Here is a 13524-nt window from a genome sequence, read left to right as displayed (position 1 = left end):
TTGATCACTAATGAATGAAATGAGCTCCAAAAATGTTGATTGAGACCAAGGACTTCTTAGACCATTAGATCTGGAACATATAACCATAAAGGGACCACAAGGATCCATAAGTTCCCAGCTTTATGTAATCCTTCCACTCAAACTACTTTGAATTATAATCCTAGATCTAGAACAATATAACATAAATGTAGAAACTTGGGGAGTTACAAAAGTCCATAAGTTATGCAAGAAGGTGGTAAGGAGGTTTTTTTGCTAGGTCTTTACTCAAAGGGCACATTCTCTTTATTCAAGTTGCAATCCAAGGCTTAACACTTCTAGAACACCTCAACCACACAAAGAACACTAAAATGGGGCCAAGGTTTTTTGAGATAAGAGGATGGAGGCTGAAGAAAATGACCTAAACCTAAAGTTAAGGTCCTTGAATATTAAGAAAACCCTAAAATTCATGGGATTGGGGTGCATCAACGACCACCTCGTGGCCTTCCTCTTGCCATGTCATGATATCCATCTAAAACACACTTTATTATCACAGACATCCCACATCGTGGTCGTTCATACTCCACATCGTGGCGCCAGGATCTTCCCAAAAACCTTACCTTTATTCCTCCAAATCCTCAACTGATCTATTCTAGAAACGGGATTTACAATTAATAAACCCAAATTAGATCAAAACAAATATCAAAGGTGGTTGAATTGTAATTTGTACCTGCCATCTTGATAACCAATGAATATCTAAAGCATGGCTACTAGTTGTTTGTGTAATATCTATTGGCCGTATTTTGTATATTTATGTATTAGGTTTATATCTTTTGTACATTGTTTTTTTAGTGTGCCCCATTTATAGATAATAGACTTGTATAATTGTACGTAGCCCCTTGTCAACTTATATAATGGTCGAATTGAAATATGTGACTTCTCGAAAAATCATTTACTAACATGGTATCAAGCTTTTTCTAAACCCCAGCCAATCCTACCCTGCTAAGGTGTAAATTCACGCTTGGATGAGGCTTACCCTCTTGTATGTGTTAATGGGTTGATTCTTTCCTATAAATAGGAATTGAGTTCCATACACCTATATCGAAATCACATAGCCACAGACTTTGCTTTTAACATCAATCTTTTTAGCAACCCATTCCATACACCTATGTCGAAACGTCAAAATTGACACTCGACATTTACCAACCAACGACTCCAAATAAAGTTTGATTCTCAAACCATCTCCTTTAAAAATCAACTCCAAACTCTCTCCGTTTTGTTCCCAATCAAGCAACAAAACTCAGCCTCAACCATATGTTCTTCATTAATGTATCACAAAAGCGAATTTGTTCTCAATAAAATCATTCGAAATCAAAATAAACCAAGTCGATAATCAAATAATCCATCATCTTCAGTCCTTCAATTTCCAATCTTCCTTCAAAGTCAATCCATTAATCGAACTCAAACTTCAATTTCCATATCAATGTGCAAGTGACGAACATCGCAACCTTCGACTTCAAGATGAAAATCTTAACAAAGTTCGAAATTAGACAAAATTAAACTTGATTTCGACATCCATAGCCTCAAAACAACTTGTATTTACCGATTTCTTCTACCAATTCATTGATTAATCTCTTAAATCTTGAATTTGACTTTTTCACAATTTGACTTTTCGAAGTCAAAGATCAACAAACTAGGAATTGATGATTAAAACAACAAATTTTGGATCAAAACATGATTATCCAACTGTTCTTCATCACATTCATGTGTTCTCTAACAATTTCATCAAAATAAAGAGATCAATTTCCGATTTCTTCACTTTGACTTGATTATAATCAATTTTTTTGATTGAACACAACACATATAATTGATTCACAAGTACTGATTAACACGAACTTCTAATCAATTTTTTAGAAAGATTACATCGAAATCGAACTTCAAGAACAATCGATTAAGAGGAAACACAACGAGCCGGTGGTACAAGTAAGAAATGCAGGTGTACATATCGACAAATGAACAATTATATTAGAATCAATCAAATTTAGAGATTTGTGGGCTCACACAAAGAATGAACAGTAACCAGATCAAATAAGAGATTTTGGGCTCAAACAAAGAGGTTAGACGAACAATAATAAAAATTTGGTTGGACTAGGCTTCGAAAGATGTATCATATGAATAGTAACAGTTTCAAACAAAAAAAAATGATTTTGGTTTTGATCTAAACAAAAAATATATATGGATCAATCAATGAGGTTGAAACATATTTGATCCAATGAGACAAATCGATCAAAAATGTAAAACGTAAAATATGAACCGAATTCATGGATGTTTTAGAATGCATTTAAGAATTTGAGATACCTTTTTTACGATCCGAGTTCCATTAACAACAAACGAAACAAATTTATAAGATATTGGCTCTTTTGTGAGAACGAGAAAATCTCCAATTAGAACTTTGTACCACCCATGATGCGTGTTGTACAACTCGTTCTTTGTGTTCTTCGTGTTCTTCAACGATCCAAGAGCTTCTTCTTAAGAACCATCAACACTTTTGGGTTTTGACTTCAAATTCAATGCAACATTTGGAGATTGTTGCTTTGGAACCCAAATTTGCTTCATGGATTTCAGATTCACAACTACATTTGATGATTTTTGTGAATAAACCCACTGGTTTTTATGTTTAATCTTCTTCTTCTTTTTCTTTCTCATCTTTTTGCATCTTGAAGATTTGATTTCAAGAACCACTTCATTCTTGACAACTTCAACTTTGCAAGTTTGGATCAAATATTTTGGAGTTTGATACTTGTGAATTACTTGGATTACCGGCTTTCAATAAGGAAGCATTCATTCAAAGGAATCACAAGAACGCAAAATATCATCGATTTGAACTCCAATCGAGCAAAACACTTTTTCATCTTCATGAGAATCAACTTGGATCTTCTTAACATGAACTACAAGAACATTAAGAATGTAACAGCCCAAATTTTCAAGGTAAAAAATTCATTTTTAGTATAATCAAAACACTACTGTAACTTTGCTCTAAAAGTATTTCAATTAACACAATTATCAGAGTTCAATACCAAAGATCACATGTTGCGGACAACAAGGGTGTATGTGCTGGGATCGTCCCGAGCTCTTTCATTTTAAAACTGGAGTACCTGAAACATAAACTAAAAACCGTAAGTGCAAGCTTAGTGAGTTCCGCAAATACCACATATAATATATATCAAACGATCCATATATGTTATACATAACCGAGAGGAATACATATCAATCATATACCATAATAAATGAGAGTACTATGTGCCAACCATATTCTTGCCATTAAGCCACGAGCCCCTTCGTGGTCTTTCTTGCCAGGCTGGGGGCCACAACCCTGGGTCTTACAGACAAGTGCCAAGAGTGGCCTCCTAGTCTTCAATGTAAGCATCACAAAGAAAACTAGCATAAAAACCATACTACTCAACTAATTACTTGCTTGAGTTCAAACACTGGTCTTGCATACAGTGTGCCAAGAGCCGCCTCCTGGTCTTTCATACATAATGCCAAGGGATAACCCCCGGATCTTACTACAACACATAAACCAAATGGGCCAACATTGGTGCCTTCGAACCATACAACAATGAGGAGACTCACCTCGAATGCTGAAGCCCGACTGCAGAAATCCTTAGCTGCTACCCAAACAACTCCTCGAGCTAATAATACCAAAATATCACCAAATTAGAAATTGGGTCCCAAACCATGATCCAAAATCCATACTTGCTGTAAAATGACCATTTTACCCTTGGCCCAACAAGATTCATAACTAAGGCCCAAGCCTTAAATCCAACAAGATCTAAATCTACACAATCCAAGAAAGCCCACTAATGGCCTAATCCCATACAGGTCTTATCCTAAGCCCATACTTTCCAATTCAAATTTCTCCAAATGCCTCTTGGGAAAAACTTAGTCAAAGGCATGAGTCAAAAGCCAAAGTCAAAGCTCCAAGTTAACTCAAATCGCCAAGTTCCCCCATTAATCAACAGAATCAGAAAGATTCGATCTAACTCGACGAGTTCACCCATGAACTCACCGAGTTTCCCCTTTAGAAATCAAAATCGGGAAAACTCATTCCAACTCGCCAAGTTCACCCATAAAATTGTCGAGTTCCTTAGTCAGCAAAACCTCTTAATCTATTAAGTCACCAAATCAACAAGACAAAGCTCATGGATGCAAATCTGGACCTCAAAGTCTGAAATTTCAAGTAAAGTTTCCAACTTTACTCTCATACAAGGTTAGAAGAAGCTCAAAAGCTCAAAAGAGGCCAAAAGAAGGGATTAATGGATGCATGGAGCCCTTAAGACCATAAACTTGGCACCTTTATGCCACAAGAGCTCCCAAGAACCATGCATCTGAAAGAATAACTCCTTTAGGACGACCAACACCCCTATCAACCACTCAAACTTAGCTAAACCATAGAAACTAGCAGTAACAAGGAAATCTAAGCATATAATAAGCAAGGTTAGAACTATATACCACAAAAATTCTGGAAATGGATTAAAGAATCGAGATCTTAAAGCTCCTTCTTGAATCCCCACCTTTCACTAAGATCCTCTTCCTTTAATAAGCTTCAAAGACCCCAAAATGCACTCAAAATGGGCTCACAACACTCAAGGAGGCTCTAGGGTTTCAAGATTAGGGTAAGGGGCAATAGAGACTGTAAATGAGGCCAACACCTGGGACTTAAGGTGTTTAAATATGGTGCAAACCCCCAAAATTAGGGATTCTCAAATAATGTCCAACTTGTCGAGTTGATCCTCTAAAATGTACGTGCCAAAGACTTCCACCACGTCTAGTTTCCTTCCTTAAACTCAATGAGTTGGCCTTTAGGAAGGATGATTTATTTCCATAATTACCTTCTAGATCTGGGCGTTACAACTCTCCCCCACTTAAATTAGATTTTGTCCTCAAAATCGCTCCTTATTAACACCCATCGAAAGACCAACCTGATGATTTAAACAAAAAAAATCTACGCACAAAAATAATCTTCCCAAGGCAACCGAAACTTCTATCCTCAGAATAACATCCAACCCTTCAGCCCTTGCAACCACTTCTACCTTTTTGGGACTAGAATCTATAATGGTTTGACACCCCGACAGGCCGCTCATGCTGAAACAACTCCATGCCTACTTCTCAATGAATAACCGACCAATCATAACACTTCGAATTCTGAACGTACCACAACATATCCAAATTACTGAAACCACCCTTAGAATAGTTCTTCAAGCCTGATAAGGAAAAAAACCACAATTCCTTGAATAAAACCCAATCCTATCTCACCAGAATTCCAAAATTTGAAGTCTCAATGGTCTTACCTCTGTCAGACCTTTCACACCAAACCACCGCCAAACCATCCTCATAGAGTTTCATACCAAACAAAATGCTTCCAACCCTCGATCATATTGTTGCTTCTAAAGGAAACAAAGTCACTGACCATAAACAGCTACATAATACTTACACATAACAGAAGGCTCGGATAATCCTTCGAGTAGAAGATTCATTCTTGCATTGGTTAGACTTAGATAAGAGCTGCGCAACAAGGTCAAATCAACTACTCTGAGATTATTTAATCCTAGTGTGAGTGACTTAGAATTTCCTAATCCACCAGTTACTCCACACATACAAAACCCAAATCACTAAAACCGCCTGAACACTGCCACACTGGAACTGCCCAAAACACTGATATTGCCCAACACCCGGGACTTAAGGCGGTTAAATAGGGTGCAAAACCCCAAAATTAAGGTTTCTCAAATAACGTCCAACTCGTCGAGTTGATCCTCAAAAATGCGTATGCCAAAGACCTCCAACACATCGAGTTTCTTTCCCTAAACTCGATGAGTTGGCCTTTAGCAAGGATGATTTATTTCCATAATTACCTTCTAGATTATGGGCTTTACAAAGAAGATATTCAACAAACTTAAGATCATGAAGATCACTTAGGTTTTCAACAAGAGAAATATATTTCTTATTAAACAAATCTCTTTTTTCTCCTTCCTTTTGATTTTCACTACTAGATAACATGAGACAAGAAAGTCCAAACAAACAATCAATCTTCGAAAGTGGTTGAAATATCAATCTTCCATGATCATCCTTCAAACCTCCATAAGAAACCAAAGCTTTCCATGAAATCAACCCGCTTAACAATATCCCATAAAATTGATTTTCGTTGACTTTGTATTTCACATCTTCAACGATCACAACCCAAAAATCATATGGCAAGTCCACCATCTTTGATCAATCGATAAGATCTTGAGTTTTTCTAGAGAGAGAAAGTGATAATCAAAGAGATCTTTAGAGAGAGAAAGTGAATATTAACCAAATTCTAGAGAGAGAAAATGGTACAAACAAGTATTCTAGAGAGAGAAAATCAAATTATGGATCAAATCAAGGAAAAAGTCGATTTCTAGAACACAAAACACTCTCTAAACGCGAAGATCAATAAGAACATGAAGAATCACAAAATCTAAAATGTCATCATGGATCAATTTTGATCAAATCAAGAACACATGCTCTGATATCAATTGTAGTTGTGTTGATTATGATGACAAATGCGGAATATGAAAGATCTAGTGAATCATATACAAATCATTAACACATTGACTATATAAATCTGGTTTAAATTATGGAATTTAAAGAATGTAAGCTAAGTAAATCATTTAGCCAAACAAAAACATGTATGGAACATAAAAATTACGTTTTTCAATTGTCAATGTGATGGTCATGTATGTCCATGTGAGAAAATGATCTTTTATTAAACCGAAGTTAAAATATTTTTGGTGCCCTAATAAAATATTACACAAATTAAATATCTATAAATTCGTAATGAGAAATTAAATTGCCTCCTACCTTTTATTCCTATAATTATTCCTACCCACTAAAATTATGACAAATCACCATTCAATTTATAAATTGAACTAGCAATTTACCAAAATATAAGAAAAGTACAAATTGTATTATCAACATATCAAACTATCAAACTAACAATTACTAATTATAAATTACCAACATATCAAAATATAACCAAATTAACAATTATCAAACTACAAATTATCAATATATCAAATTATAACCAAACTACAAATTAATTACTAACATATAAAACTATAACCGAACAAACGATTAATGGTTTGGTTTTAAACCTTAAAGGTGAAATTAAATTCAATACATATCGATTGAAGGTAAACGGACAACATGGCGTCGACTTAATTGCCAACATTTTTTTGTAGTGATTTGTTTAAAGAAAAATATGATCAACATGGTATTACGAAAGAGAAATTAAATTCATTCCTACTTTTTATGCCTACAAATGTTCCTATCCAATAAAATTATGACAAGTGTCATCTTTCTATATTTTTTAAACTAAATCATTAACACTATATTAGGAATATATCAAATATAATTAAATTGAATGGTGATTTGTCATAATTTTAGTGGGTAGGAATAATTATAGGAATAAAAGGTAGGAGGCAATTTAATTTCTCTTATGTTATTTATTCCTATAGTTGGATATTTTCAAACAATTTTTGTTGACCCGACTTGTAATGCACTACTTGAAAATGATACAAGAGGGAATGAGGGGAGGGATTGACATGTTTAACTGGTTTTAAGGCTTATGTAATGTTTTTATTAGAATTATAACATATTTTGTAATTATAGTTTGAAGCAATTTGGGATCGTTGATGTATTATTAAATTTTTAATGTTTGGATCCGTTTTTCTTCAATTAATCTTCGTGACAGTTTTAATATTTTGTTGTGGCTTTTCTACATCTGGAAGGTGTGGTTTAAAGAAACATAAAAATACTAGTGGCATCGTTTGCATTAGTGGTGACGACAATATTAGTAGCGATAATATCATTAACGGCGACTAGACGTACTAACGGTGTCATTTGGAGCAACAGTGTCACCATTATCACCTTTAACGACCATTTTCGGGACTATTTATTTCTCAGTATTGTTGTAGAGAATTGGGCTCATCGCCTAGGATACCATAAATACTTAGTGGCAAAGGAAATAAGAACTATAACGTTTACCAAACAAAGTTAATATAATCACGCCTTTATTAAGTTGGGTTTATATATATATATATATATATATATATATATATATATATATATATATATATATATATATATATATATATATATATATATATATATATATATATATATATATATATATATATAATATACAATTATTTTCTTTACAGTTTATCATTGGGTAACTTTTTTCGTAATATTTTGAACCACTTAAATTTATTTGGAATAAAAAAAACGAATTAATTAACTGACCAATGTCAGAATTATGTTATACAAATATTTTATCTCTAATAATTGTAGTACTATCAAATACTTTAACACAAAGTTCTAATCTTGAATTCTTGATTCAAGTAACTGTCGTGTGTGTTATTATCATATTTCACCAGTAATTTACTTTCAGTAACAAGCTTAAAATAATGTAGAAGATAGAAATTATTAACTAGAAATATGAAAAAAGAAAAAGAATTCATAAAGAATGGGACTCAATCCCCATGCAAGAGAGATAAAAGTTGAAATCCAAAAGGGAGTTAGGGACTTCCAGTTGAAATCCAACTTGTCTGTCCCACATGCATATATCTAGTTACACATACAACACACTCCACTAAATGTCACCCAATACAATACCTTCAGTCTATATCTAGTTACGAAAGCTGTCATCCCCCAACCCAAACCCCCCTCTGGAAACAAAATCCAACGAAACACCGTCTCCCTCCCCCCCACACTCTTGTCCACACTCGCATTCACTCTGGCTTATACTAGCACACATTCTCTCAAAACCTACATTATGATTTTCACAATTACCCCTAAAAGAGAAAGGAGAGAGAAAGAGAAAAACAAAGAAACTAAAAGGTTTAGAACCCATCTTGATGATATCGATTGACGAGGGATGGTGACATATCCGTGCCACCACCACCACCACTTCCTCCGGCAACTGTGAACCCTTGACCAACAGGTGCACCGATACATGTGTAGTTATTAGTGCTATCGGGTGGTGGCACGGTGGTGCCGTTTATATTCTGGAGGCTGAATGGTGGTGGATTGTTGGAGCACACATGTCCTACAAAGTAGTCGTTTATCATATTTGACGAAGGATATTGTGAGGAGTAGGTGTTGCTGAGGCGTGGTGTCGGGGAAGTGTACATCTGTGGAGGTGGTTGTGGTGGCGCTGGAGGTAACATGGTGGTGGAAGTACCGGAGAAGAGTCTTGTAGGATAAACTGTACTCCCCATGTTGCAACCTGCTGGATGATGAAACCCTCCATGTACCACTGGTTGTCCACTACATTAGGATATGAATATGACTAGTCAATTATATCTAGATGCAAAAAATAGGACATCATTATTCTATATCCTTTGTGTACTTGTGATCAATGGGATCATTAATAACAAAAGCTTCATATGCTATAAAACAAGCATCGTTGATATTTGAATTTTAATTGAAATTTGTCGTTTTTACCATGGATCGGTTTCCTAAAACCTTAGGATTTTATTATATTTTAGTTTGAGACCAAAATCTTTTTAATGGTCCATTGTTGTAGTTCACATATTAACAGAAAGTTGAAGGCAATGCCTTTCGCACCCTTGAAAGACATCTTAATTCAAGATCATTTTGGGAAATGAAATAAAAAATAAAAAGTTATCCTTCTAGTGTTTTAAATAGATCTAAGAAAGGATAAAAGCTTTTTATTCTTATTAACTAGAGAAAGATTACAAGTTTTTTGGTTACTGCAAAGTAATTAACATCCAACAAGAGACTTAAAAGCGGCATATCATCAACTTCCTAAAACAAACTAGTTTATATATATATATATATATATATATATATATATATATATATATATATATATATATATATATATATATATATATATATATATATATATATATATATATATATATATATATATATATTAAAAAAATAATAATGAGAAGAAGAAAGTTACCCTAATTGGTGAGGGATTTGGGGTAGGAGGTTATCGTTACTGAAAACCAGCTGACGAGCCCGGTTTAGGGTTTCTGTCTCCCTCTCTGAGACCACCACCACAAACAATAGGTTAAATTAAAAAAAAAAAAAATTAAAAATATTATTTGAAGAAATGAGGTCGAATCCATCAAGGGAAGATTTGAATTTGGCATAAAATATAACGTTTTTATTTTTATAAAAGAAGGCGTATATTAATCTCAGCATCTTACAAACAACTTTTTTGCAAAATCAAAAAGTAGAAAATATGACTTTTTCAGGGTTGAAACTTTGACAAAGAAATGACAAACACTACACTTCATGGCAAATCATTGGCAAAGTTCACAAAGCCCCACCTTTCCTCTTCTCAAACTTTCTGTGTTAAATTTATGTATATGTTTGTGTGTGTGTGTATGAGAGAGAGAGAGAGAGAGAGAGAGAGAGAGAGAGAGAGAGAGAGAGAGAGAGAGAGAGAGAGAGAGAGAGAGAGAGAGAGAGAGAGAGAGAGAGAGAGAGAGAGAGAGAGAGAGAGAGAGAGAGAGAGAGAGAGAGAGAGAGAGAGAGAGAGACCTTGACGATGGCGGTTCATGTGTCCCCCAAGTGCTTGAGACTTGCAGAACTTGAGGGAGCAAAACCTACACTCGTAGACCTTCCCACTTTCATCCTTTGCGCCGTTTTTCTTTTTCCTGTAGATTCCTAGATACCATCACCAACATAAAAATCGTTTCAATGAATTGAAAAGCAACATTGATGGGACTTCTCATGTGTTCATTATTTCTTCAAATGGGACTATACTGTTACTCCTAGTGTACACTGAAATTTGAACACCAGTCGTAAGTCTCCATCCGAATGACAACCAGGGTCACCTTGATCGTTACGAAAACTACTAGCATTTTTAATATCCTTCAAAAAGTACATTTTACATGGAACGTATATACGTGACATAAGATTTCTACATAGTGTTATATACAAAAAAATTATATAAATCTTCTAGTTCTAGGGTTTGCATTTGAAAGCTAGCTAGCTACCCCAACTTGAAGCATCAAACAAATTGGTAAAACTTGAATCTCATTTTGAGTGACCAGATGCAGAAGAAGAGGAAAATGAGAAACTGATAGCATTATAGAATACCGGATGCAGAAGAAGAGGAGTCATCAAGCTGTTGTTTGCCGTAATCTCGGGAGAAATCATCCGGAAAATTGTTGAGGTCTAGTGCGTTTCTCCTGAAAATCATGTAAACATGAGAAAAGAGTTATAGGTTAAGTTAACACTGAACTAGAAGAGAGTGATAGTTCAGAAAGAGAGATAAAGGAGGCAGGAGCTTTGAAGTAAAGGGGGTTGTGGGGTGAAGCCTATGATACTTACATGTTGGTACCACCGACAGAGAAAGAAAGAAGTTTGTATAACTTTGAGAGAACTATAAAACTACAACTACAACACAAAAACAATCTTCAGATGAGAGTGGGGTTGTTATGTTATGGGTGTTGGAGAGATAACTGAAGCTATGGAAATTTATAAAAGATCACTTCAGTTTATGACTGAAATCTTGAGAGGCCCCCCCACCCTCTTTGAAAGTTCTCTATCAGTGCTTCTGCCACGCCCTCCTCAGACCTCTTTCTCTAAAAATGGAAAAAAAGGGACAGTGGTTCTCGTGACTTAAAAAGGAGCAGCGAAGAGTGAGATGGTAGAGTGGGACTGTTGTGTTTAAGTTGTGGTAGGACGTGAAATAACTAAATGAGACGAAATTTGTAGGCTATCTCCATTTCTCTTCGACTATTAGTTCCTTCTTCAAACATGATATCATGTCAAGACTCAAGACCCTCACTTTTTAGTTTTATTGTATGTGGGGTTGTGTTACAAGACAAATGCACCACTTGTTATTACATGTGTTGGAGCAAATTTTTATATATTAAATATATTCTTTTAGTGGATTGCGCAAATGATTCATGCATTATTATCAACCATATTCACTTTTAATATTCTTTTTTAAAACGGTATATTTTTAACATCTAATTAACCGGTTGATCCCTCCATTCACTATGAAGGGAAAATTAACCATTTTAACGATCAAAAGCCTAATTAGCTAACAAATGATTAAGGCTGCAGGCAAAGAGAGTACTAACTTAAATAAAAGGTGCATATAACAAATAGCAAATTACGTGGTACCTATGGTTACAAGTGAAACTGGTTAGCTACAAAATAGAAACGAAACAATGATTTTTTTTTTTTTTTTGCCCTGGTGTTAATTTACCACTAGTTAATTACAAGAACGTGTTCATATTAAAAAGTAATACTAAGATGAATTTTAAAGCAATTGATCGACAATCAATAAACACACCCTTGGCTATACACGCTCATCTACATTCTCAAGTCTTCAACTTAATTATGCCGAAGTAAGCAACTTGTTTAAACTATCAGCCACCCACCGATTTAGACAAGCATACTTTAGCTCAAATTGTAATGTCACGGATGAAATGACATCGAATTTTGATGTGATTTGTTCACTATGAAAGACTACATGTTATAGAGAGATTGTTGACTTGTTACAACAAAAGATATATGTGATGGGTTTCTAGATTATAAAAATACATGAGAGCTGAAAAATACTTAACACTTAAGTTCATATGCAAGCTAGAAAGAATCTAGGTTATCTCTATTGATAGCAATAATCTGTAAACATCAAAAAACCATAAGAAAAGGCTATAGAAATCGAAATTCATATACATCTAAGGTTACATACTTTTTTATTATTGTAGCAAATAATTAAAGTAGATTTATTCTTCAAGAACTTGGAAAGCTAACACTAAAGAAATTGATGTCTCTAATGGCTTGTATTTAAAACCCTAGTAGTAAGAAGACTTGATGAGAGAGGAGGATAAAAGAGAAATTCGGCTCTTCAGATAGTGTATATTGTCTGTGAAAATATGATGCCGAATGACCTTATTTATAGCTGATAGAAAAACCATATAAATCCTAATTTGAAATAAAACAACATTATTTCAAATTCATAATTATCTAATTTCCTAATTATCAATAAGGAATATTCCAAAAGTCCTAAAAATCCTCCTTAATTTCATTGAATGTGTTGGAAGGTTCTAGAATACTTTCCTGTTCAACTATTGAACAATTATAGTTTTGAGGATAACCTAAAAAGGACTTTGCTTATAATTCAAAAATATACAAATTTAGTTATTGGCTTAGACACTTTAATCAACAGTCTCCTACTTAGACGAATCTGTAGCTACAATTGCATGTATAGATATTGAACTAAACAACAAAGAGCGCTTTCCAAAGCCACTGTCGAACTCTGATTCAAATCAAATGTTAACACTAAGATAAGTAATCAGCTATTCATTCGTTCTACAAGATATCTTATTAACTGAGTCATGGACTAAATGATCAACCTCATGTTCATTTGTATTGTTTCCAAATTTCCCGATTTATGATCAATTTAGACTACAAAATCGCACACATCAATTTAGTCCAAACTAGGTGCCTGGTTTTTCATAGATAAAC

The 13524-nt window shown here is 34.3% G+C and overlaps 1 protein-coding gene across 1 annotated transcript; it reads right to left on the bottom strand.

The window, feature by feature from the left end:
• Positions 1 to 8497: 8497 nt before the first annotated feature.
• LOC145011883 (zinc finger protein JAGGED-like) lies at positions 8498 to 11621 on the bottom strand. Its single transcript, XM_078970629.1, has 5 exons — positions 11374 to 11621; positions 11140 to 11231; positions 10579 to 10704; positions 9992 to 10076; positions 8498 to 9327 (listed from the first exon to the last, which is right to left on the bottom strand). Coding segments are annotated over exons 1-5 (732 nt in total). The 5' UTR covers positions 11376 to 11621; the 3' UTR covers positions 8498 to 8900.
• Positions 11622 to 13524: the final 1903 nt, after the last annotated feature.

Source organism: Lactuca saligna, chromosome 8, assembly GCF_052625555.1.
Source record: "Lactuca saligna cultivar CGN05327 chromosome 8, ASM5262555v1, whole genome shotgun sequence".
Lineage (NCBI taxonomy): Eukaryota > Viridiplantae > Streptophyta > Magnoliopsida > Asterales > Asteraceae > Lactuca > Lactuca saligna.
This window is presented reverse-complemented; position numbering and strand designations above follow the sequence as displayed.

Excerpts from the sequence above, each read along its gene's own strand:
- LOC145011883 (XM_078970629.1), bottom strand. Across the intron at positions 10,705-11,139 it reads CTCCTCTTCTTCTGCATCCG|GAATCTACAGGAAAAAGAAA; the intron begins GTATTCTATAAT and ends GATGGTATCTAG. Across the intron at positions 10,077-10,578 it reads CATGAACCGCCATCGTCAAG|AGAGGGAGACAGAAACCCTA; the intron begins GTCTCTCTCTCT and ends TGGTGGTCTCAG.